Source organism: Malus sylvestris, chromosome 15, assembly GCF_916048215.2.
Source record: "Malus sylvestris chromosome 15, drMalSylv7.2, whole genome shotgun sequence".
Lineage (NCBI taxonomy): Eukaryota > Viridiplantae > Streptophyta > Magnoliopsida > Rosales > Rosaceae > Malus > Malus sylvestris.
The window spans coordinates 51,355,325-51,379,669 of NC_062274.1; the positions used below are offsets into that span (position 1 = coordinate 51,355,325).

General features: G+C 36.2%; 1 protein-coding gene and 1 long non-coding RNA gene across 3 annotated transcripts; both read left to right on the forward strand.

The window, feature by feature from the left end:
- The first annotated feature begins 3,569 nt into the window (after positions 1 to 3,569).
- LOC126601857 (probable WRKY transcription factor 9) lies at positions 3,570 to 7,638 on the forward strand. Of its 2 annotated transcripts, XM_050268626.1 has the most exons (6): positions 3,570 to 3,875; positions 4,023 to 4,160; positions 4,299 to 4,697; positions 4,890 to 5,003; positions 5,305 to 6,079; positions 7,562 to 7,638. In XM_050268626.1, the coding sequence occupies exons 1-6, from the start codon at positions 3,585 to 3,587 to the stop codon at positions 7,606 to 7,608; spliced, it is 1,764 nt and encodes a 587-aa protein (XP_050124583.1). In that variant the 5' UTR covers positions 3,570 to 3,584; the 3' UTR covers positions 7,609 to 7,638. The 2 variants fall into 2 exon arrangements, with proteins under 2 accessions (XP_050124583.1, XP_050124584.1); XM_050268627.1 differs by lacking the exon at positions 7,562 to 7,638 and having other exon boundaries at positions 3,570 to 3,881; positions 5,305 to 6,322.
- A 2,952-nt stretch (positions 7,639 to 10,590) lies between these two features.
- On the forward strand, positions 10,591 to 12,892 carry LOC126601865 (uncharacterized). Its single transcript, XR_007615841.1, has 2 exons — positions 10,591 to 12,049; positions 12,829 to 12,892. It is a non-coding gene; the product is annotated as an uncharacterized LOC126601865 (long non-coding RNA).
- The last annotated feature ends 11,453 nt before the right edge of the window (positions 12,893 to 24,345 follow it).

The window sequence follows — 24,345 nt, forward strand, 5'->3', positions numbered from 1 at the left end:
TAGCCACAATTAGTAAGAAACCCCTTCAACTCTATGTTGCGTTTTGTGCTAATAAAACAACATGTACTTGTGCCATATGAAATCTTATTTCGGAGTAGACAACTTCAACCGAAAATGGAACCTCAGTGCATGGAAACCTAGCTAAGTCAATTAATGTGTGTCTGAAGTCACCAATATGAAAGTGATTTTAAAATAACTGAAAGCGCTTTTGATGAAAATATTTTCGAACTTATCCTCAGTAAAAACACTGGTGAATCATGAAAAAACACTTTTAGTGCTTCCTAAAAGAAACACATAACTTGTGCTTCTTTCATAAAGCACTTCCAAACGAGCCGTTACTACTTAGCTAACATCATCCTTCATTCCGATCAAACAATGCAAACTTTCACGTTATATGATATTTTTCAATGAAAATACTTTTTACAAATTACAACAAAGTCATGCCACCACAAATGTGATATTCGTAACTAAGTAGCATACTCATTTAATCGAATTCATATTAATCGAATTTGAGATTTGCAACCAAGACAGATACTACTACCACCAAAAGGCTAGGTTCTATCTACCGTCTCTACAATGCATTAATTCTAAAGGTTTTTCATCTTTTGCACTGAATTTGTCCGAGTCTAAAAAGTTTTAACTTTCCCTTAATATAGTGGAAGTATACTGTATAAAATATGACTGCATGCATATGAAGAAGGAAATAAGATGGCAACACCGTATGCACATCGACGGAGTCAGAATTTGATTGCAATAAGGACGGGGAAAATTTCTTAAATACTGATTACATGACTTTGATCTATAGTTTTTGCACATGATGTTTTGAAGGCATGCATGCATACAAGCTTAATTTTAAGTTCAGCTTATCTTATTTTGTTGGTGTATTTTATTGGTGCTCAATAAGTCTTCTGTGTGCTTAATAAACATAGACTAGGGACTTCACACGTGTTATTTACACCATATATTAATATCAAATGCTCAAATTAAACACATAACAACTCTTATCACATATTTGTATCATCCTTCTAATAGAGATGAGACCCACATGTGTTGATGAGTCTACTTCTATTAGAGATGCGATACAAATTTGGTATGAAAAATGTGGTAAATATAGTACTACTCAATAGTTAATGAAGACTTCTAATTACCTAGAAGATAAAAAAAAACGTTACTTTTACCGTGGTGGGCCCTACCTCTATTAGATAGATGGTATACGGATGTGGTGAGTGCAACATTATTCCCTAAAAATATATATAAAATGAAACAGAGGTCATTCGAATTTTTCGCTGTTAAGTATAATTTAGTTGGTGGAAAAGCAAGTTATTGGAGTCAATGACACCCAATGCACCCACTCTTCCTTCGCTACAGCACATACTATACTCTATACACATACATATATTTAAGTCTCAATAGTTAACGTGGGAGGAAGTGGGATCGGATATGTTAAAATTAAAATAGGAAATCATTGTTTATAAAACATGCGAGTCTATCGGGAGAAGTGGGAGAGGTCTTCCAGTTGACAAATTCAAGATCTGATGCCAAGGTTTCTCTTATTTTAGGATTTCGTCCGGGGTTCGTATTCCACCGGGAAAGAGGATGTCAGTATTTTTAATTGATTTTTCAACTAAAAAGTATCACTTTGGATCTAGCTTTAATTGCAACTATATAATAGTGGTGCCCGTTTAGGGATCGACCACGCCCCTTTACGGATCGATCACGAGTTCTTGATCGTGAATTTTGATAATCCGGACAACAAGCATATTTTTTTCACGAAAAAATTAGTTTAAGAATGATCAGTCATGATAAGTTAGTATTAAACTCACATCTCATTCTATTTAAATGTGGTACTAAGTGATGGCTAACGAGCATTTTAATATGTTACAGAAAAAGTCTCATGCTAATACCAAGTAACAAGGTTCCCATTGAAGTCACACGAGGTAGAACGCCTACATAAAATCAGCATAGTTTGCATCTATATACCCTCCAACTTCAAGATGTCCATTCTTCTATAATTCACACTGCGTACATAGCTTGCATGCATAATAATTAAGGTTTTGTAAAAGTTGTATTATGTAGACGCGTGCATGGCCGGAACGGCGTTATTATATATCAAACTAGATATTAGCTAGGCGGCTGCCTAAGTTCAGGGTAAAAGGCTTTCCAAGTCTATATATATGGTAAACTTTAGGGAGTTTTAACGAAAAGCCCGCGGTACTGTTCACTTTAACGAAAAATCACATTTTTCCACTAAAAAGTTAATCTTGGTACTATTCACTTTACTTTTTATTTTGTCTTTATCGTTAAAACTCAAAGTTTTCAAGCCCTTTTCATTAGTTTTCCTTAAACTTTATAGGTCAGATGTGGAGCTACATCGGTCATGTTTGTAAGTGTCTTAACTTAATCATCTATTGCTAGATGTTGGGTCTAAATTTGATGTTTGTAAGTGTCCTAACTTAATCACCTATTGCTAGGTGTTGGGTCTAAATTTGAAAACCCGCTATGACACCATCATAAACTTTATAGGCCCAGTATGGTCTAATACTAATATCACCGATATTGTCCAAACTTAATAATTTATTATTAGGTATTAAGTTTTATCACAAAATACTTCGGTGCAATTAGAAGTAGAACCATGTAATATAAATTGTTATTTGTTTTGTAAGATGGCCTATGTGGGTCTACTTTTGCAAGTGCACTACTTTTGCAGCTCATTTAATTTAAGTTTTGTGCGGGCGGATTATGAAAATAAAATAAAATATAGAGCACTTGCGTTGGGCGAGCTAACTAAACTAAACTCATCTTCTAGCTAGGAGATGGCTTTGCCCTGGAATATTAATATAACAGGCCACTGAGAAGCCATTAACCTAATATTTTTGTTTTGGTTTTGGTTTTAAGGGAAAAAATCACGATTTAATATTCATAAACGGAAAGCTATTTTTTTCAATGATATGTAGCATTAAGTGATATAGAAAATGGATAGATAAGATTAAGAATAGAATACTTAACAATTGTGAAAATTAAATTTAATGGATAAAACATGCGTAGCACAACGTAGCAATGAAGCCGGACCCTAAAGAAGAGAATGGTTGAGACCTGCATGGGGAAGTTTTGAATCGGCATTGCGCCTTGATGAGCGCCTATTCATTTTTATATGCGTGGCGTGGAGTGTCCAAGTCAGTCGTAGTATTAAAATGTAAATGTAATTCTTCAAGTCTTTGATTAATGCAAGTTAATTAAGGGCTCAATTAAAGTCAAAGCTTAGATGCGTCCTTGTTTGTCTAATCATACGTGTTTGAGATGAGATTCTTCAGTGTGATTGGTACACGGGATAGTATAACACGTGTCATTATATAAATAGTAGGATATATGTGCTAAAAAATTAATAACTCAAAAAATAAAATTTTCCACCACTCATATTAAGACACGTGGTGTACCACTTGTGTTTCCATCACAATTAAAAATTTATCGTCTTTGAGATGGGAGAATTGACTTCGGTGCCTAAAAAGCAGCATTAAAACAGAGAGAGAAATATATAGAAAAATAGAGAGAGAGGGGAAGAGATTCTGCAACCTTGTCTTACTTCAATGGGGATGAGAGAGCAGGAGAAAGACTTGGATATTGATCTCTCACTCCAAATTGATGCTAAAGAAGAAAAACGAGAAGAAGGCGTAGACGACGAGGAAGAAGAAGATGATCATCGCGTCGACGATGGTGTTGAAGAAGCAGCAGCAGAAGAAAAAGAGGATGAGCTAGAACCAAGAGTACAGAATAACAAGCTAAAAACAACGGAAGCCGGTGCCGGTGAAGAGGAAGACGATGATGCCTCAGTAGTCGAAACATCGTTGCAGGAGAATAATATGAAGACGGATCAGGAGGTACCGGTAGGGAAGTTTTTAGACATTTTTTTTTTTGGTAAATTAGATGTTTTGTAGTTTGATTATATATAGGTGTTTGTGATAATTTATTATCCAATTAATTAACTAACTAAATTACTATCTTAATTACATGTAACGTTTTACTAGTTAAGCGTTTTACAAATGGAGATGAGCCGGATGAAGGAAGAAAACAAGGTTTTGAGGAAGGTCGTAGAGCAAACGATGAAAGGTTATTACGATCTTCAAATGAAATTTACGGTTATCCACCAAAGTAACCAAAACAAGGTAGTTTAATCCATTTTAATTTTGTTATTAATTAGATCATAATTACAAGTATTTTTTTTTAATTGCTCGAGTTGTGTGTCTTGTATTTCCACAAGTAACAACATTGTTAATTTTCATGTATTTCATTGATTAATTTAGGATCCTCAAACCTTTCTCTCACTTGATGGTAACGATCCCAATGCAACTCAAGGACCCAAGATGAGTTCCAAGATGTTAGATATCAGCCATAGATCTCCAGTACCGTCACCAAAACGTGATGAAGTTACTGAAGAGAGTCAACTAGGGTTGTCACTGAGGCTACAAACCAGCTCTGCTACTACTGCCACTCAATTAAGGGGAAGAGAAGAAGAAGATGATGATAAAGAAGAGATCAATAACAAGGAAGGATTGACGAGGACTGCTAGTCTTACATCATCATCAGTGCAACTGCAAAACAAGTTACAGCGGACCGAATTGGCCGGAATTACGAGCCACGGTGCCCCTCATCCCAATCGGAAAGCTAGGGTTTCGATTAGGGCAAGATGTGAATATGCCACGGTGAGTAATTCGTTCCATTTGCAAGCACTAGTTAGTTTCTTAACAACTCACATATACATATACATATTACATACACATACATATACATATACATATACATATATGTACGTAGGGTTTAGCTTCATGCATACAGTATAGCAAGTAAGAGTAAATATTAACCACCTATATCGTTTAATAAGCTATATATCTCAGATGAATGATGGGTGCCAATGGAGGAAATATGGGCAGAAAATCGCGAAAGGAAACCCTTGCCCACGAGCCTATTATCGTTGCACAGTAGCCGCGGGATGCCCAGTCAGAAAACAGGTATTCTTTTTTAATGTGTTGACGTACATTACAAAAATATCGTTCGATTAAACAGTATACTTTTTGTTTGTTTTTAAAGGGTAGTGTAAACTAACCCACATATACATATACATATACATATACATAGATACATACATACATACATATATATATATATGCGTTGACGTAATTACATTACAAAACATCGTTCGATTAAAGTTCAATTTTTTTTCTTAAATTTTTTTTGGAAAATGTTATTTGAACTTCAAGTTTTTCAGTTATACCTTTTTTTTTTTAAATGTTTTGGATGGTATAATTGTAGGTTCAAAGATGCCAAGAGGACATGTCCATACTTATAACAACTTATGAAGGAACACACAACCATCCTCTTCCAGTGGATGCAACAGCCATGGCTTCATCAGCTTCTGCCGCAGCTTCCTGCATGTTACTAGATTCAAGTAACCATCATTTAGCAGATGGCACACCCTCTAACTACACTCAAGTATCCCTCCCTTACTACAATAGTAATACCCCTCATAATATGATGAACCTGAACCCTTCATCTCACTCCTCGTCAAACTATCGAATCATCAATCCTCACGACCCTTCCAAAGGACTTGTTCTAGACCTCACAAACAACTTTTACGATACTATTACATCCCAACCCCAAAATATTCCCATGGCCATGGGTAGCTCCTCATCATCTGCAGCACCAGGTTTTAGTAGTAGTTGGATGATGAGCAATACTAGCAGCAGATCTGCAAACTATTATACCAGTAATAGTCTCACCAACCGTCTTTTGGCTAACGGCAGTAGATCATCCGGCATGGCGCTAGCGGACGATCAGAAAGGTAACTGGAGATCAGGGGAAGAAAATATGTCGTTATTGGCTGAAAATGTAAGTGCCATTGCTTCAGACCCTAAATTTAGGGTTGCTGTTGCAGCTGCTATCACATCCCTCATTAATAAAGACAACCATGCAACAACTAGTCATCCTGCGCCGACTGCTTTTGCCCCAAGAGATCATGAAGACAACAATGGTAGCGCATCTACTAGCAACAATTGGGCCGTTGATCAACAATCTCTCTCATCCAATGGTAAGCTCATTCGCAAAAACACCTTAGAATAATTATCTTCTTAATGTTTTCTCCCTTTTTTTCTTCTTCTTTTAAATAGTGTATGTAATATTTCTTACTTAATAATCCATTTGTGCAAAAAGAAAATATAGTATCACATAAACTATATATGTACCATTATCTTTCTACATTTGCTTCCATTCACTTGGTTATACTATGTAATGGATTTTTGTGAATGCAATTATCATCATATTATTTTTCTAATTGCAGTTTTTAATTAATTATGTTGCGTAACATCAGCTGATCAAATTATTTTTTTTCACTAATGATTACAAAATAATTTTGTATTTATGAAAATAGATAAACATGTTAAAGGTTTGAGAATTCATTACATGGCGAGTATGGTTAGGCCCAACGTCTGCTGTCCTCTAAAATGGTGTCTTCTCTATGTCTCTTCTTTCATTTTTTGACATGTGTCATACCACTTAATCTCAACTTAAGTTAGAATTAAGTGGTATAACACGGTACACATGTCAAAAATGGAAGAGGAGACACCATTAGGGGACAACAGACCCCCTGCTGTATGGTTATTGGGAATGCTTGATGGTTAACTAGTTGGCTACGAGCATGCACTACTACAATATTAGCTTTAGGTGTCGGATGATGGTGGCGGTTTAATAAGCCATTATGTCTGATAAAAGATATTCGACACATCATTCAGTTAGTGTCGGATAAAAATGAAATCTTGTCAGTTATATCCGACATAAATTCCTGGCGGATATTTAGTGTCGGATGAAAGCGCTAGTATTTTTAAATTCTTTTTTTTTTAATATTTTTAATAGATTCTGGGTAAATGGTGGCGGTTATAACTAACAAAAATCGACTATTTTATTATTTTAGTTTATGGCGGTTATTATTTTAGTATTCAGTCGGTTATAACCGACATAATTGGACTATTTTATTATTTTTACGCCAAAAGTTTTTCAAAATTTTATTATTTTAGTGCTCATGGCCCTGTCGGATGTAATCGACAGGAACAGAGCAAAATTTTGGGCAAGAAATTTCCCGCGACTGTGATTCAAAAAAATTAATGGCTCACAAAATCTGATGGAAGAAAATTTTGTGGCAGTTTTTGGTTAATTTTGTCGGTTATAAACGACACTAACCTGACATGCATATAAAAAAGGTTGGTGGGTTTTATTCAAGTTATCGGTTATAACAGACAACATTTATTACCCTTAGCTAAAATAATTCAACTTCCCATTTTCACTTCAGCCGTTCTTCTTCTCCTTCCCATTTTTACTCATTCATTTCTTAGCCATTTTTACTTCCTTAGCCATTTTTACTCCTCCTTCTTGTCTCAGCCATTACTATGGAGGAATCAAATGAAGGCCATGAATTCCAGGAACAAACTGAAAATGATACATTTTAAAGTAATTATATTGTGAGTTTTTTCTTTGTTGTTTTTGAAATACATGACAAATGTTTGTATAGAACTCGCAGAGCTGCTATTCCGAAGTGGAAAGAGAGACAACTTGTGGAAGAGGTAAGACCTCCACGACCTAAAAAATCCCTTCTTCTTCGAAAAGTTGACGCTTCTCGCGTTGCTTCCGGTTTCTTGGCTCTTGATCTTCTGGTGACCTTTCTCTGCTGCAGAGTTTGGTGCTTTTTTGTTGTAGGGTATGAGTTTTCCACAAAAGATTATGTCCTTCTTTGCTGAAGAACTCAAAGTAGTTTTCTTCGTCGCGGTCGAACGATGAGCTTTGGTAGTCTTTGGAGAAGCCATCTCAATGAGTTGAGTCACTGTGTGTGGGGAGATCGCAGAGAAATAGGGTTTCCTCAGCTTCGTAGGGATCTTGGTCTTGAAATTGTTCTTCCTTTTCTCCTAAATAATTTTTATTCTATTTTTATTCATTCATTAAAAAAACAAATAGAAGGATTCCTTTTTTTTTTTTTAAATATTAATATTTTTCTGTCAGTTGTGGACGACGGAAAATAGTTATTTATAATAGATTTTATTTATTTTTAAATGTTTTTGTCGATTAGAACCGACAGGAACATGATGTCAATCCGACGGTATTTTTAATTTTCTGGCTGTTATGAACGACATTAATTGATAATATCCGACATTAGTTAAGTATTTATTGTCGCATGTATCCGACACAAGTTCTGTCTGTTTTAGAGCCTTAACTAACAGAAAATTCATTTTCTGACGCTGGTAATTCTGTCGCTTATTATATCCAACACTGCATCTATTTTCTGTCATAGTTTGCTTAATATCCGACAGTAATATACATTTCTTATCGGTTATCATAGCAACACTAATAAATGATTTCGTAGTAGTGATGGACTGTTTTTGAAGTTATGGGAATGAAAATGCACATCCTTCCTTGATCCAAATTATTGTCCATTTTGCAACGAGACACTGAAGGCTTCATCGACGGCGATCTACCATTTTTTAATGTAATCCCATCGATCTCCTCCACCATTAGACTCCCCTTGAGCCCTAGAACAAAGCCCAATCAGTTGTAGGGGCGGCGGAACACCGAGGAAGGAGAATCGAAGCACACCCATTTCTAGGGTTCTGGTGGATCGAGAAGGTTTTCAGGCGTTTCCGGCTGAATTGGACTTCAGCCCATGTATGAAAGTAGTTCCCCTTGCTGAGATTTACATATGTAAAATTTGGTAATTTTTGGAGTTAGTTAATTTTTTTGGCGAATCGGGGTGGCCGGCCGCCACATGTGCGGCGCATGGGCCTAGGACCCACTTGACTTTCTAGGCTAAATTCGATACCCCGATTCCATATGTAATGTCGGATTGACAAAATCCCATCGTTTGAACATAGTTTTGTTAGAGGCCGCCACTTGGTCATTATATGAAATGACGATTTGACCGCTGGATCGATACTAAACCTTAATATGTTATAGTATGTAATATTTAAGGACCATATGAATTGACGGATTTGGAATCCAACTTATGGATCTTCCCAAATTGAATTTCTAAGTTTGTAAAACCAAACATTGATAGCAACCTAATTTTAGCAATTGGAAAAGATTCGATCGTTGGATCGTTCCGAAATTTTAGAATATTGTTTTAGAAGATAAATGAGACCATTGGGAAGTTACGGATCGGAAATCCATGGGCGGATGTTCTAGATTGACTTGTATAGGGTTGTGGACCCCACATTTGACAGAGACTTGACTTTCGGTCAATATGTTACAAATTGATCTTAAATATTAAAATTAGTATTACTAGAGACTATGTAGGGCTTAGTGGGCCTATATTGGTTAGTGAGTTATCCCAGATAATATATACATCGGTTTACGTGTATGAGACATCATATTGTGATATATATTTGTTTATTTATCTTCTTAATATTGTGAATGATAAGTATGATAAATGTTATGACAATGTGATACTAGAATCCTATTAGAAGTATTCTGTAAAACTTATATGCTTGTGTGACATATTAGTTGGTGACCATGAGAAGTTGATGGTGTAGGTGACTACGTTGTAACTTATAAGGGTTAAGGTATGGGTAGGTTGTGTGTTAAATTTACTACACCATGTAGCAGTGGTACATGGATGGTCTTACTTGGTATATCCGCTATGGGAACCATACGTATTTCAGGGGTGATCATGCTTGGTACATCCGCGATGAGGGACCTCACGCATTCTAGGAGTGATCATGCTTAGTATATCCGTGATGGGTGATTCTACCTAGAGCTATAGGATACAGTCTTGCTTGGTATATCTGCGATGAGGGACTGTTAGGGGTGATCATGCTTGGTATATCTGCGATGGGTGATCACTGCCTACGTTATTATACTATGCATATGGTTCTGCTTGGTATATCCGCGATGAGGGACCATACGCATTCTAGAAGTGATCATGCTTGGTATATCCACGTTGGGTGATCACTACCTAGAGTTAGGATGTGGTCATGCTTGGTATATCTGGGGAACCATACATATTCAGGGGTGATCATGCTTGGTATATTCGCGATGGGTGATCACTGCCTGCACGATGAGATTATGTCTATGGTTCTACTTGGTATTTCCGCGATGGGGGACTATACGCATTCTAGGGTGATGATGATTAGTTGTACTCGGTACATTTCGATAGGCAACCATATTTTAGTTGGATTCCATTGAGTGGTCCAGAATTCATACTTTTGTTCATTTTCATAAGGTTAGTCTGACCGTAGATTTGAGAGAATAGGAATTGCTCACAGTAGACATTATGTTTATAAATTAGATTTATCATGATATTACTTGGAATCTAGGTAGGGAATTATGTAGAATTATTTTATTTTATTTTGTGAATTGATATGTGATCTTATTGATTGATTAATGTAGTTCAATGTTAATATTGTGCATCTTTAATTCTTGTGGTTGATTAATTAGAGTGATTGTGGAATGACGTCATGATTGTTATTATTATGATTAGAATATTTGATTGATGTGGCTTGAGAATAATATTGTGCTTCGTTGATTCTTTGATATGTTACATAATGTGGATTGAGGTTAGGCCTGGCAATTCCTGACACGACCCGATAACCCGAAACGACACGACCCAAAATTAACAGGTATTTGAGTCGACACGATAACGAATCGGGTATTATCGGGTAACCCGATAAGCACCTGTTAAGATAACGGGTTGGTTCGGGTATACACGTGGGAAACACGATACACGATAAGCAGAATATTAATTTAATAATTTTATAACCCTAAAAAATACTATAATAATTTAACAATTTTATACCCCTAAAAAGTTTAAAACTATAATTATATATATATATATATATTAAATTAACTATAATAATTATATATACTATAATAATTATACCCCCAAAATATTAACTATAATAATTATATATATATATATATATATATATATATATTAAATTTTAAATTAAATTTTATACCCCAAAAAAAAACTATAATAATTATACGTACAAAATAAATAGATTTAAATCTACATAATAAATATATATATATACACACCATTGAACTTGATGGGATACACGAAACTAATTTCAACGATCAAACCGTCAAACTTGTTTGTATATGCTTCGAGATCGCATATGCCAAAAATCACAAAAAACAAACATTCAGAGATCAAGTAATGAGACAAAACTTTTCGACGGTGATAAAACAAAAAATCACGATTTAACGGTTATTTTAACTTCGATTTTGATTATTTTTTACAAGTACACTTTTTGACCCTATACGAATACAATGAATGAATTCGATCGTCAATTTAAAATATTTACACAAGTGGATACCACAAAATCTTATGTTATACTTAATGAAAGTATAAATAAACTCTAAGTGTTGGTGAATCTATCGTTTTGATGGGATACGAATTCTATGAAACTAATTTCAACGATCCAACCATCAATCTTGTTTGTATATGCTTCGAGATCGCATACGCCAAAAATCACAAAAAACAAACATTCAGAGATCAAGTAATGATACAAAACTTTTCGACGGTTATAAAACAAAAAATCACGATTTAACGGTTATTTTAACTTTGATTTTGATAATTTTTTACAACTACATTTTTTGACCCTATACGAATACAATGAATAAATTCGATCGTCAATTTAAAATATTTACACAAGTGGATACCACAAAATCTTATTTTATACTTAATAAAAGTATAAATAAACTCTAAGTGTTAGTGAATCTATCATTTTGATGGGATACAAATTCTATAAAACTAATTCAACGATCAAACCGTCAAACTTGTTTGTATATGCTTCGAGATCGCATACGCCAAAAATCACAAAAAACAGACATTCAGAGATCAAGTAATGAGACAAAACTTTTCGACGGTTATAAAACAAAAAATCACGATTTAACGGTTATTTTAACTTCGATTTTGATTATTTTTTACAAGTACACTTTTTGACCCTATACGAATACAATGAATGAATTCGATCGTCAATTTAAAATATTTACACAAGTGGATACCACAAAATCTTATGTTATACTTAATGAAAGTATAAATAAACTAAGTGTTGGTGAATCTATCGTTTTGATGGGATACGAATTCTATGAAACTAATTTCAACGATCCAACCGTCAAACTTGTTTGTATATGCTTCGAGATCGCATACGCTAAAAATAAAAAAAAAACAAACATTCAGAGATCAAGTAATGAGACAAAACTTTTCGACGGTTATAAAACAAAAAATCACGATTTAACGGTTATTGTAACTCCGATTTTGATAATTTTTTACAACTACACTTGTTGACCCTATACGAATACAATGAATGAATTCGATCGTCAATTTAAAATATTTACACAAGTGGATACCACAAAATCTTATGTTATACTTAATGAAAGTATAAATAAAGTTTAAGTATCTATGGTTTGGATGAGATACGAATTCTATGAAACTAATTTCAATGATCCAACCGTCAATCTTGTTTGTATAATTTGAATGGTTTTTAATGTTTGGTTTTTCTATACTTAGTTTATGCGGAAGAGAGTTCTGACGTGGAAAACCTTACCGAAAACATCATCAACATAACTCTTGAAGGCAATAGATCAAGCCAAAGTTCCAATACAATTTCCCCATGATGATCGATGAAAATTGAGGATTTTGTAAAAGAAATAACATTCAAACTTTGAGTTCTATTGGCAAGGTTTAAACTTTTGAGAAAGGCTTCACAACCTTGAAAACAAAAACTCTTTCATTTTGCATATCCTTGCACATTTAATATTTTGTAATAGACTAGTGTATGAATGTTTTTTTATTAGGCTCTTATTTTCGAGTGTAGATGTAGTACTTAAATGACAAATATGTTTTAATGTTTTGAAGTAATATTTATGTGGTAATGTGTGGTATGTGCAAATTTAAGAACAAAATATATTTTTCTTAACGGGTCATAACGGGTCATAACGGGTCGGGTCACTTTACCCAACGGGTAAAGTGACCCGACCTGTTAAGGACCCGTTAAGATAACAGGTGTTACATGAAAACGACACGAACACGACAGACACGACCCGTTTGCCAGGCCTAATTGAGGTATCATGTTGAGAACATAGTGATTTATATGATGGATGGAATGGAAATCTTGAATGTCATGTGGGTTTGTTATGTAGCCCTAAACCTAGTAATTTCATGCTTATTAAGTTCTAATAATTGATTGAGGAATGCTAGGCTTTTTTGCTTAAACGCACTGTGATAAACGTGGAGTGTAGTGAATAATGAACTACGAATGACTTGATCCCTTCTTAGGGTACGTAGGTAGTCTAACGCTAAGGTTATAATATGTAGCCATGAAATAAAAGAAAATGGATGTGTGGTTAAATCATTGTTTGTGTTTTGGTCTTGTCTCGGAGGTGAGACATGATAGATAAACAGAAATGTGGTGACGTCACGTGTTGATTTTGGTCGTATGACGGGATCAGGACGTGACAAAAAGCCAGGGATGAAGGAACCTTTTTGGATATGTGTCAGCGTGTTGACATGTTATGAAGGGAGTGAGTAGGATTTTCTTCTCTTCAAATTGTCTTTTCCTTCAGTCTCCGTTTATTTGAACGGTTATGATTAAGCTACATCAACATCTAGTATTAACTTCTTTGTAGAGATAGAAAGAAAAAGAGAAAAGTGACAGAGAAAAGGGACTGGGGGTGAAGAGATTTAGAGGGGAAATAATCCTACTCCTTTAGAAAGATGTTTTTGCAATCATCCTACTATTAGATACTCCCTGCACATACAGACAAAAACTCATATTGACAATGTTATCACGACCTTAATAATGATGATAGTATGATGTGTAACATTATCGTTTTTTAGCATTAATAACATAAATTCTTATTTAAATTGACTAATTAATAATATCACCAAGTATTATAATAACATAGGAAACAAGCATATAATGAGTGTTCATTCAAATAAGCAACAAGTCTTTTACAATTTATTGAAAAAAAATCAAATGTAAAATAACATTTTTTCTGTCAAGGTTAGAGTCACAACCTAAACGAGTGCTATAGGAGGGTTTAGGCGCCCTTTCTTAATTTTCAAATGCATAAAAATTAATCGAGGTAGTGACCATCCGTATAGCGCCTAGTCGAAGATTTAAAAAATATAACATGTTAAAACTTAATTATCAAGTCAATATATAAAATCCCCTTAAAATTAAGAGGCATACTCATTAGGAGGGATCGCGTGCTCAGGCTAGTCCACCATGTACTTTAACAATGTCTTCTCGGGATGAGTTCTAACTTCTATGTTTTCCTTTGTCTCAAAGTTCGAAGTCTTAGCTACGGTTTAGCGAGTTACCCTTATGATTTTCCCCTCTCACTAAGGCGATATTTTGTAAATAAAATATACCTCTATGTACCATAATATACAAGCCTTAAATGACAAATCATTTGAGTGAACCACTATGGGGTCGTTTAGTGGTTAGGAACGAATTTCTAGTTCATATTTCACACGGTACATTTTGAGTTCGATTTTTGGTGTTGGTGAATCACATAATGGTGGGTAAAGGAGGCTGAAAGGTCTATAGAAGTCTTTCCGACATCCGAAAAAGTAAACTGACATGATGAAATCACCAACTGATTCCCTTTTAACAAAGAATCATTTACATGAGCAAAGTGATGGAGCCATTGAGGTCCAGTGACACATTCTAAGATTCGTCTGAACATTCATATAAAAAACCATATGAAATTGTTGAATTCTATTTAAGTTGTAAGACGCAAGAATCAAGTGGGCTTGCTTCACAACAACACACACTTAAATAGCATAGAGTCACAACTCGTGTTCTGATTTAGCATTATGTTCAAGTGGACATCACGACAGTCCATTTGTTTTTTTGGGCTGAAAAGACTGATAGAGGCATTTTAGCTTTTTCTGTGATTCTTCAGAGCCAGGAACCGAACTCAAAACGTGCTATGTGGAATACAGATTTAAAATTCCTCCCGAACCACTGAGCCACTAGGTAGTTGTTTAAGTAGATATCTTACTTTGATTCTTCTATTAATAGGGAAAACACGAGTCTTTTCTCATATGTCGAGAAATTACTTCCCTGAACACAAGGTGAATTTACACCTCAAGTATTGGTAAATTACACAAAACCACCTCAACTATGAGTCACATAACAATCTCATACCTCGTGTTTTAAACATTATAATGCCATACCTCATCTTATGAATTTGTTGCAATGTCATACCTCCGTCAACTTTTTTGTTAAATGCTAACGTGGCATGATTGGGCCTACTTTTTTGCTAATTGGAATAAAAAAAATTAATTAATTAATAAAAATTAATTGTTATTTATTTAACAATTAATATTAATTATAAACAAATAATTTTGTGGGCCCCCTTATTCCAATCTCTTTCTCCCTCAAACTCATCGTTCTCTCCTAATGCGCCCCATAAAACGACCACTTGCCAATCGGAAAAATTTAAGCTCCGTTCAACCTCAAATCTCTACCAAAACACAACGAAATTTTTCTCAAAACGAAGATCACAGAACAAGGAATAGAAATATACCTTTTTTAGGCCAAGTCGTGGCCGGTATAATGGCCTGAGAACGGCCTGAGCTTACCAGCACGAAACAGAGTTTATGGTTTCTCACAAAATTGAGGCAGATTCAAGCCTCCCATGCTAAAATCCGAACCTCAAGTTGAAGAAGAAGTGATTACCAGCACGAAACTGAGTTTATGGTTTCTCACGAAATAGAGGCAGATTCAAGCCTCCCATGCTCAAATCCGAACCTTAGGTTGAAGAAGAAGTGATCTGTGATCCTAGACTCGTCCAATCTAACGAGGAATTGACGGATTTTCATAGGAAAATCGCGAGGTGGTGGTGGAGTCCATCTATGTTGTTGTAGAGAGAAGATGAGAAGTTAGAGAAACGGCAAATTGAGCGTTGAGGGAGAAAAGAAGAGCGAGTGACATGGTTGTGGTGGTGGTTTGGTGGTGGCAGTTCTCTGCGGTTTGGCTTCTTTGTGAACACAGAGAAGAAAAGATGGTGAGCGTTGGGAGAGAATTGAGAGTTTAAGGGAGACAGAGAGAGACTGGATGAGGGGCCCACAAAATTATTTGTTTATAACTAAATATTAATTGTTAAATAAATTACAAATAATTTATTGTTAATTAATTAATTTTTTATTCCAATTAGCAAAAGAGTCGGCCTCGCTTATACCACGTCAGCATTTAACAGAAAAATTAACAGAAAAGTTGACGAATGTATGACATTACAACAAATTCATAAGATGAGGCATGACATTACAATATTTAAAACATGAGGTATGATATTGTTATGCGACTCATAATTAAAGTGGTTTTGTGTAATTTAACCAATATTCTAAAAACAACTTTATCAACTTTCATTAACATATTACAAGCAGAAAACAAGCACAAAAATCTTCATGAAGTAACAATCAATTTCCCAATTTTTAGACATAAATTACTAGAAATCTCTCTGAAAATAAAAGCAATCACATATATTAGGTAGTATTCCACAACAATGGATGTGTGTATTTCATTTAACTACAAATATTGCTAGCTGTAAACAAGTAAAGTACAACTATAGCATGATCAAGGTAAATTACACCTTATAGAAACTTAAGTTTTGCTTATTAATTGTAGCATGAAGGCAAGTTTTGGGTTCGGTTTCTAGCGCTGAATTACATGATGATGGTTAGATGAAAGCTGAAATGACTCTGTGAGTCTTCCTGACCCTTGAAGGGTGGACTGCCATATCGAAGCCACCAGCTGGTCTTTTTTTTTAAAGAAAAATAAATATTGTCAAAAAGATGTATAATCTTTGCTCTTCATTCCACAATGAGTTTTCAAACAACATTTCTCTAAATTGTAAAACAGAACATTAAGAGCACCTTTGTTGAAATCTACAATAAAGATAACACAACATATTAGTAAAAAGTTGTTATAAACATTGCCTTTTGGTTCAAATTTATTTAAGTCATTATTTTCTTTTTATGGCTTGCGTCATTAAGTTAATGGTGTCTCGTTGTCCTTGGACGAGGTTACACTGGCTACTTGATATGAGCCAGCACATCTCGGCTTATAGCTTGTCGGTCGGGAGAGATTTTTCAATGTGATTGGAACACGAAATGATACATCACGTCCCATTATATCAATGGTGAAATATGTGTGCTAAAAAGTTAATAACTTAAAAAATACAATTTGCCACCATTTATATAAAAACATGTGGTGTACCACTCATATTCCTGTCACAATAAAAAATTCATCATCTGTCGGTTATTGAATCGGGAAGTCACTGAAGACAAACTTGAGTTTCATAATGTTGATGCACAAAATCGGCGATGACTTTGGTACAACAGAAAGTGTTAAGTTTGTGAACTTCGCTAGATTGCTCCGATCATTGATGTGAATAAGTATGTAAATGGATAAAGACAGGGAAGCAAACATAAGATGTACGTGGTTCACCCAGATTGGCTACGTCCACAGAGTAAATGAGTTCTCATTAATTATGAAAGGTTTACACAAATACATAGGTTCAAGCTCTCCTTTAGTGAGTACTAGTGAATGATTTAGTACAAATGACATTCGAAAATATTGTGAGAGAATGATCTCTATTTATAGAAGAGAGTTTCTAGTTTCATTCTGACATTGATGTGTGTCATGTTGTGATTGGCTTCTGATGTTGACACGTGTCGCGCTATATTGGCTTCTGATGTCGACACGTGTCGTGCTGTGATTGGCTTCCTAGTTTGAGGGAAACTCTTCTGGGTCCTTGACGGTATAACGTTGACTGGTGCTCAGTAGTTTCAGGATTGGTCAAGTATGGTACAAATAGTGTTCCCCTAAGTTCCCGAGTGAGGAAAGCTCCTCGGTTGAGGACTTGCAAGATCCAAGCCATTGAGTAATCATGAAACTTCTAAGTACCGAAGTGTGGTATCATTTTCACTTGCCTTATCTGTCTTATATGTAGATGTGACATCTTCTCTGGAAGTATTTTTCCTCAATCCAAGGGTGGTATCTTTAACCGATGAAGATTCACAAGGTAATGTATCAATTTCACTTGAAGCTTACTTGTAGTTTCGGGCTTGGTCAAGTGCGATACAAACCCTATAGTAGGAGTCCTCCAAGTCACCGAGCTAGGAGATTTGCCGAATGAGGTAACAGACAAGGTAAGCAATCAGACTTCTAAGCAAGCAACCTGGATCGGAGGTTCGATTTCGGCTTTCGGTTGATTGTTCTCATTCTTCTTGTGTCGTAAATAACAACGAGGAAAAGGAGAAGCAAATAGAGAAGAGATGATATGAGATACTTTTGCTTTTGAAGAAGTAACTTTCCACAGGCTTATTCTTGAACTGGGCTGAAGGGTTTTCTGGTTTCCTCCAGAGTATAAGGCCGACTCAAGAATTTGAGGGTCAAAACAAGTCCATCAAATCTAGAGTACGTTCAACCTTAATGATATGAGATACTTTTGCTGTCGACAAAGTAGTGGGTATGGTATGGCGAGGCTTTGCTCTTTGGCGATGGTGTCAGCGAAAGGTTGTTGAAGCTTCTTGAGTTCTTCAGATAGGGCAACGATGTTGGATTTGGATTTGATTTAGACTCTTTTGTCTGGGTTATGTGATTCTGCAGGAAGGGTATCGTGCTGTAGTGATCTGTTCTAGCTCATCATTGATCATTCTGCCTCAATCTCTTACAGCATTTATCTCCGATGCAGGAGTGGAATGCAACCTTTGCATTTAAATGGTCCTTCAAAGCACTCATTCTCAGCAACTCATCCATGCGTGGCAGCTTCAGTGTAAAGCGTCAATATCGCATCAACTGTTTTGAGGTATTTACCGAAGGACTTCGTGACCTTAACAACAGTTGATGATGAGTACTTGAGAACAATGTTAGGCAAACAACCATGCAAAGATATGAGATACTCTTGCTCTGGTGTGGCTGGTTTGCATAGGTATTATTGGGGGGGAAGAAAACTGAGTATTTCGAGAGGCTTCTTTGGGAGTGTCCTCTCAGATATGAGGAAGGGTTGAGCATTTTTACAGGTCTGCCTGTCCATGGAGGATGGAGGTCGACATATATAGGAGTCTCCCTAACAAGAAGTAATGTTATTCTTTTACCCTTCTTGATCATAGCAATGTAGTGGGATCTGCAAGCTTCACGTGTTTTAACTTTGTTAGAGCACTTTGAAAAAGTGGTCTGTGGTATCTGGAAAGCTGATGTTGCATATGAAGATTGCAGACAAGCTTTATCCAAGAAAATTTGGCTCTTGAAGTTCGAAGAGCGGTGCTTATTTGGTTTTCGAACAAGCAATCATGTCGAAGATCTGGCTCTCGAGATTCAGAGAACGGTGCCTCTTCGATTTTTGAGAAAGCAATCCTGTTGAGAGTCTGGTTCTTAAGATTCGGAGGGCGGTGTTTCTTCGATTTTTGAGAAAGTAATCTTGCTGGGAGTTTGGCTTTCGAGATTCGGAGGGCGGTGCCTCTTCGATTTTTGAGCAAGTAATTCTGTTGGGAGTCTGGCTCTCGAGAATGGAAGAGCGGTGCCTCTTCGATTTTTGAGCAAGCAATCTTGTTGGGAGTGTTTTCTCGAATGTGAGTAAAAGTTGGGCATTTTTGCTAGTCTGCCTTACCACGGAGCACGGAGGTTGACACACATAGGGACTTTCCAATTATCAAGCAGTGCTGCTGTTCCTTTACCCTTGTGGGTAATAATAGGGTAGTTGGACCTTCAAAATTTATGTGTCTAAACTTTGTCAGAAATCTTTGGCAAAGTTATATGTGGTACTCGAGGAGCTGATGTTGCGTGTGGAAAATGGTGCCTATTCGAAATCCGAATAGTGGTGTTGTTAAGGTAGCTGGACCTTCAAAATTTATGTGTTTAAACTTTGTCAGAGATCTTTGGCAAAGTTATCTGTGGTACCCGATGAGCTGATGTTGCATGTAGAAAGTGGTGCCTCTTCGATTTTTGAACCAACGACCATGTTGCGCTTTCTTTTATAAAGGCACCAATTATATTCTTGTCTCTTTCCTTTTAGGAAATTTTCGTGTTCACAAGTACATTTAGAGAGTTATTGCTTGTAGGAATTTTTCCCTTATTTTTGTACTTCAAAGATTTATTGGACCTCATTTCTCCTTCATCATTTCTGAAAATGTCTGGCCCATTTGACCGTCGTTTTGACTTGAACTCTGGTGAAGAGGCAGTTATGTCTCCTCAAGACAACATATGACACCCATCATTCTTATCCTCTACTGATCATCTTACCGTTGGAGACTCTGTGATGAAGAATGATATGACTGCTGCAGTGGTGGCCAGGAACCTTCTCACTCCTAAAGATAACAGACTACTTTCCAAACGGTCTGATGAGTTGGCTGTTAAGGATTCCCTGCCTTTTAGTGTTCAATGTGCAGGTTCTGTGTCTAATATAGCCCAACGCCTATTTGCTCGAACCCGCTAAGTTGAATCATTGGCGGCTGAATTGATAAGTCTCAAACAAGAGATTAGAGGGCTCAAGCATGAGAATAAACAGTTGCACAAGCTCGCAACATGACTATGCTACAAACATGAAGATGAAGTTTGACCAGATGCAGGAATCTGATGGCAAGATTTTACTTGATCATTAGAAGTTTGTGGGTTTGTTCCAAAGGCATTTATTGCCTTTGTCTTCTGGGGCTGTACCGCGTAATGAATCTCCAAATGATCAACCTCCAATGCTTTATCCTTCTGGGGTTCTGTCCAGTACTGAGGCTCCGAATGATCACATTCCGGTGCCTTCTCTTTCTGGGGCTCTACCGAATGCTGAGACTTCTCCTAAGCAACCTTAGTGAAGGCTCCCTATTGTTTGTTTATTTTGACTCATATATATGTACATATTTGTAACTTATCGGAGATATCAATAAAGAAGCTTTGCTTCATTTCAACGTATTGTGTTAAATACACTAAAGCCTTCTTCACTAAGTTCTTTGAATTTTTTCTTTTATTGAAGCTTGTATGTTGAAGCTTTGTGAGTGAAGCATGTAGGTTGATGTAGTGTTCCCTTAATTTCCCGAGTGAGGAAAACTTCTCGGTTGGAGACTTGAAAAATCCAAGTCATTGAGTGGTCATGAGACTTCCGAGTATCAAGGTACAGTAGCATATAGTAAGAGTTCCCCAAGTCTCCGGTTGAGGAAGTTGACGAATGAGGTGTCTTGCTAGTAGCCAAGCTTCTAAAGTAACAAAACTTCACCATTTTCCTTTCTAAGTGGTAGCTTAAAACTCCTCATTCATATATATTTGTTATGAAAGTTGTTAGGTCCAAATATATATATATATATATATATATATATATATATATATATATTGTTTTTAAGCTTTGTAGGTGAAGCTTTAAGGTTGAAGTTTTGTTGGGTACCATGAATTGATTTTGCTTCACAATATCTTGATCAAGAGTGTGTGAAGCTTTTGTGGGTTTTGTGGGTGAAACTTTTGTAAGTGAAGCTTTTGTGGGTAAAGCTTTTGTGGGTAAAGCTTTTGTAGGTCAAGTTTTTGTGAGTCAAGCTTTTGTGTTGAAGCTTTTATAGGTGAAACTTTGAAGTTGAAGCTTTGTAGGTGAAACTTTGGAGTTGAAGCTTTTGTTAGGTACCATGAATTGATTTTGCTTCACACTATCTTGATCAAGATAGTGTGAAGCTTTTGAGAATTTGTAGTTGTCCTCCATTGATGAAGTTTTTGTGTTGAAGCTTTATAGGTGAAGCTTTGGAGTTGAAGTTTTGTAGGTGAAGTTTTTGTGTTGAAGCTTTTGTGGGTGAAGCTTTGTAGGTGAAGCTTTTGTGGGTCAAACTTTTGTGTTGAGGCTTTTGTAGGTGAAACTTTGGAGTTGAAGCTTTGTAGGTGAAGCTTTGGAGTTGAAGCTTTTGTTGAGTACCATGAATTGATTTTGCTTCACACTATCTTGATCAAGATAGTGTGAAGCTTTTGAGAATTTGTAGTGGTCCTCCATTGATGAAGCTTTTGTTGGTGAAACTTTTGTGTTAAAGCTTTGTAGGTGAAGCTTTGGAGTTGAAGCTTTGTAGATGAAGTTTTTGTGTTGAAGCTTTGTAGGTGAAGCTTTGGAGTTGAAGCTTTGTAGGTGAAGCTTTTGTGTTGAAGCTTTTGTAGGTGAAGCTTTGGAGTTGAAGCTTTTGTTGAGTACCATGAATTGATTTTGCTTCACACTATCTTGATCAAGATAGTGTGAAGCTTTTGAGAATTTGTAGTTGTCTTCCATTGATGAAGCTTTTGTGATGAAGCTTTTGTGGTGAAGCTTTGTTGGGTACCATGAATTGATTTTGCTTCACACTATCTTGATCAAGATAGTAAAGCTTTTGAGAATTTGTAGTTGTCTTCCATTGATGAAGCTTTTGTTGGTGAAGCTTTTGTGGTGAAGCTTTATTGGGTACCATGAATTGATTTTGCTTCACACTATCTTGATCAAGATAGTGTGAAGCTTTTGAGAATTTGTAGTTGTCCTCCATTGATGAAGCTTTTGTTGGTGAAGCTTTTATGTTGAAGCTTTGTAGGTGAAGCTTTGGAGTTGAAGCTTTGTAAGTGAAACTTTTGTGTTGAAGCTTTTGTGGGTGAAGCTTTGTAGGTGAAACTTTTGTGGGTGAAGCTTCTGTAGGTCAAGCTTTTGTAGGTGAAGTTTTTATGGGTTAAGCTTTTGTGTTGAAGCTTTTGTAGGTGAAACTTTGGAATTGAAGCTTTATAGGTGAAGCTTTGGAGTTAAAGCTTTTGTTGGGTACCATGAATTGATTTTGCTTCACACTTCTTGATCAAGATAGTGTGAAGCTTTTGAGAATTTGTAGCGTCCTCCATTGATGAAGCTTTTGTTGGTGAAGCTTTTGTGTTGAAGCTTTGGAGTTGAAGCTTTGTAGGTGAAGCTTTTGTGTTGAAGCTTTTGTAGGTGAAGCTTTGAATTTCCCAATTTCATTTTTTTTTTGTTGGGAAAATTAGAAATTTGAAAATGTGGGAGAGACAACATATACAAATTTTGCTTCCACACTATCGAGCAAGAGATTGTGATGCAAGCCACACCTTGTAGTAGTCGAAGGTTTGGATGAACCATATAAATTGAATTTGCTTCGAACAGTCTTGATCAAGAGTGTATGAAGCTTTCTACGAGTTGTAGTTGCCCTTCATTGATGAATTTTTTGTTGGCACCATAAATTGGTTTTGCTTCACACTGTCTTGATCAAGAGTGTGTGAAGCTTTTGAGAATTGTGGTTGAACTCCTTTGATGAAGCTCTTGTTGGCACCAGAAATTGGTTTTGCTTCACAATGTCTTGATCAATAGTGTGTGAAGCTTTTGAGAATTATGGTTGAACTCCTTTGATGAAGCTCTTGTTGGCACCATAAATTGGTTTTGCTTCACACTGTCTTGATCAAGAGTGTGTGAAGCTTTTGAGAATTGTGGTTGCCCTCCATTGATGAAGCTCTTATTGGCACCATAAATTGGTTTTGCTTCACACTGTCTTGACCAAGAGTTGTGAAGCTTTCTACGAGTTGTAGTGTTTGCATTGTTACAAAGGAGCAATGTCTGAAGCAAATGCAAGAGGGCTGAATAGCTTGATTTTTGTATGCCATGCACTGAAGTTGTTGTTGGCTTGCAATAAGACTTTGTTGGTGACTATAACTCTTGTTGGGCATAAGTGCTCACGTGGTTAAGTTGTAAAACTTGAGGGTTTTTTATTATTTGTGAATGCTAGGAGTTCACATGTACAAGTTGTACCACTCGTTTTCTGGTAGGTGGAATGAATGATAAGTTGCTTTCATCACTTAGTTAGTGGTATGAAGGTGAGTTCTTTCATCACCTTCCATCACATTTCATCACCTGGTTAGTGGCATGAAGATGAGTTCCTTCTTCACCTGGTTGGTGGCATGAAGGAGAGTACGGGTTGTACATTTCATCACCTGGTTGGTGGCACGAAGATGAGTTCCTTCTTCACCTAGTTGGTGGTATGAGTGGTAAGTTGCCAAATGATATTAGAGTACAGGTTGTACATTTCATCACCTGGTTGGTGGCATGAAGATGAGTTCCTTCTTCACCTGGTTGGTAGCATGAGTGGCAAGTTGCCAAATGATATTAGAGTACGGGTTGTACATTTCATCACCTAGTTGGTGGCATGAATGAGAGTATCGGTTGTACATTTCATCACCTGGTTGGTGGCATGAAGATGAGTTCCTTCTTCATATTTCATCACTTGGTTGGTGAGAATAAGGGCAACGTGTTGAGGCACATTGTAGCAAGTGTCAAAGACACAAAATATGTTGAACCCTTTCGAAGCACAGTTGGCTTATGTATGAA

Bases quoted from the DNA above. Each gene is read 5' to 3' on its own strand.
- LOC126601857 (XM_050268626.1), top strand. From the start codon at position 3,585: ATGGGGATGAGAGAGCAGGAGAAAGACTTGGATATTGATCTCTCACTC. The intron at 3,876-4,022 runs GTACCGGTAGGG...ACGTTTTACTAG, and splicing joins ATATGAAGACGGATCAGGAG to TTAAGCGTTTTACAAATGGA. The intron at 4,698-4,889 runs GTGAGTAATTCG...TATATATCTCAG, and splicing joins CAAGATGTGAATATGCCACG to ATGAATGATGGGTGCCAATG.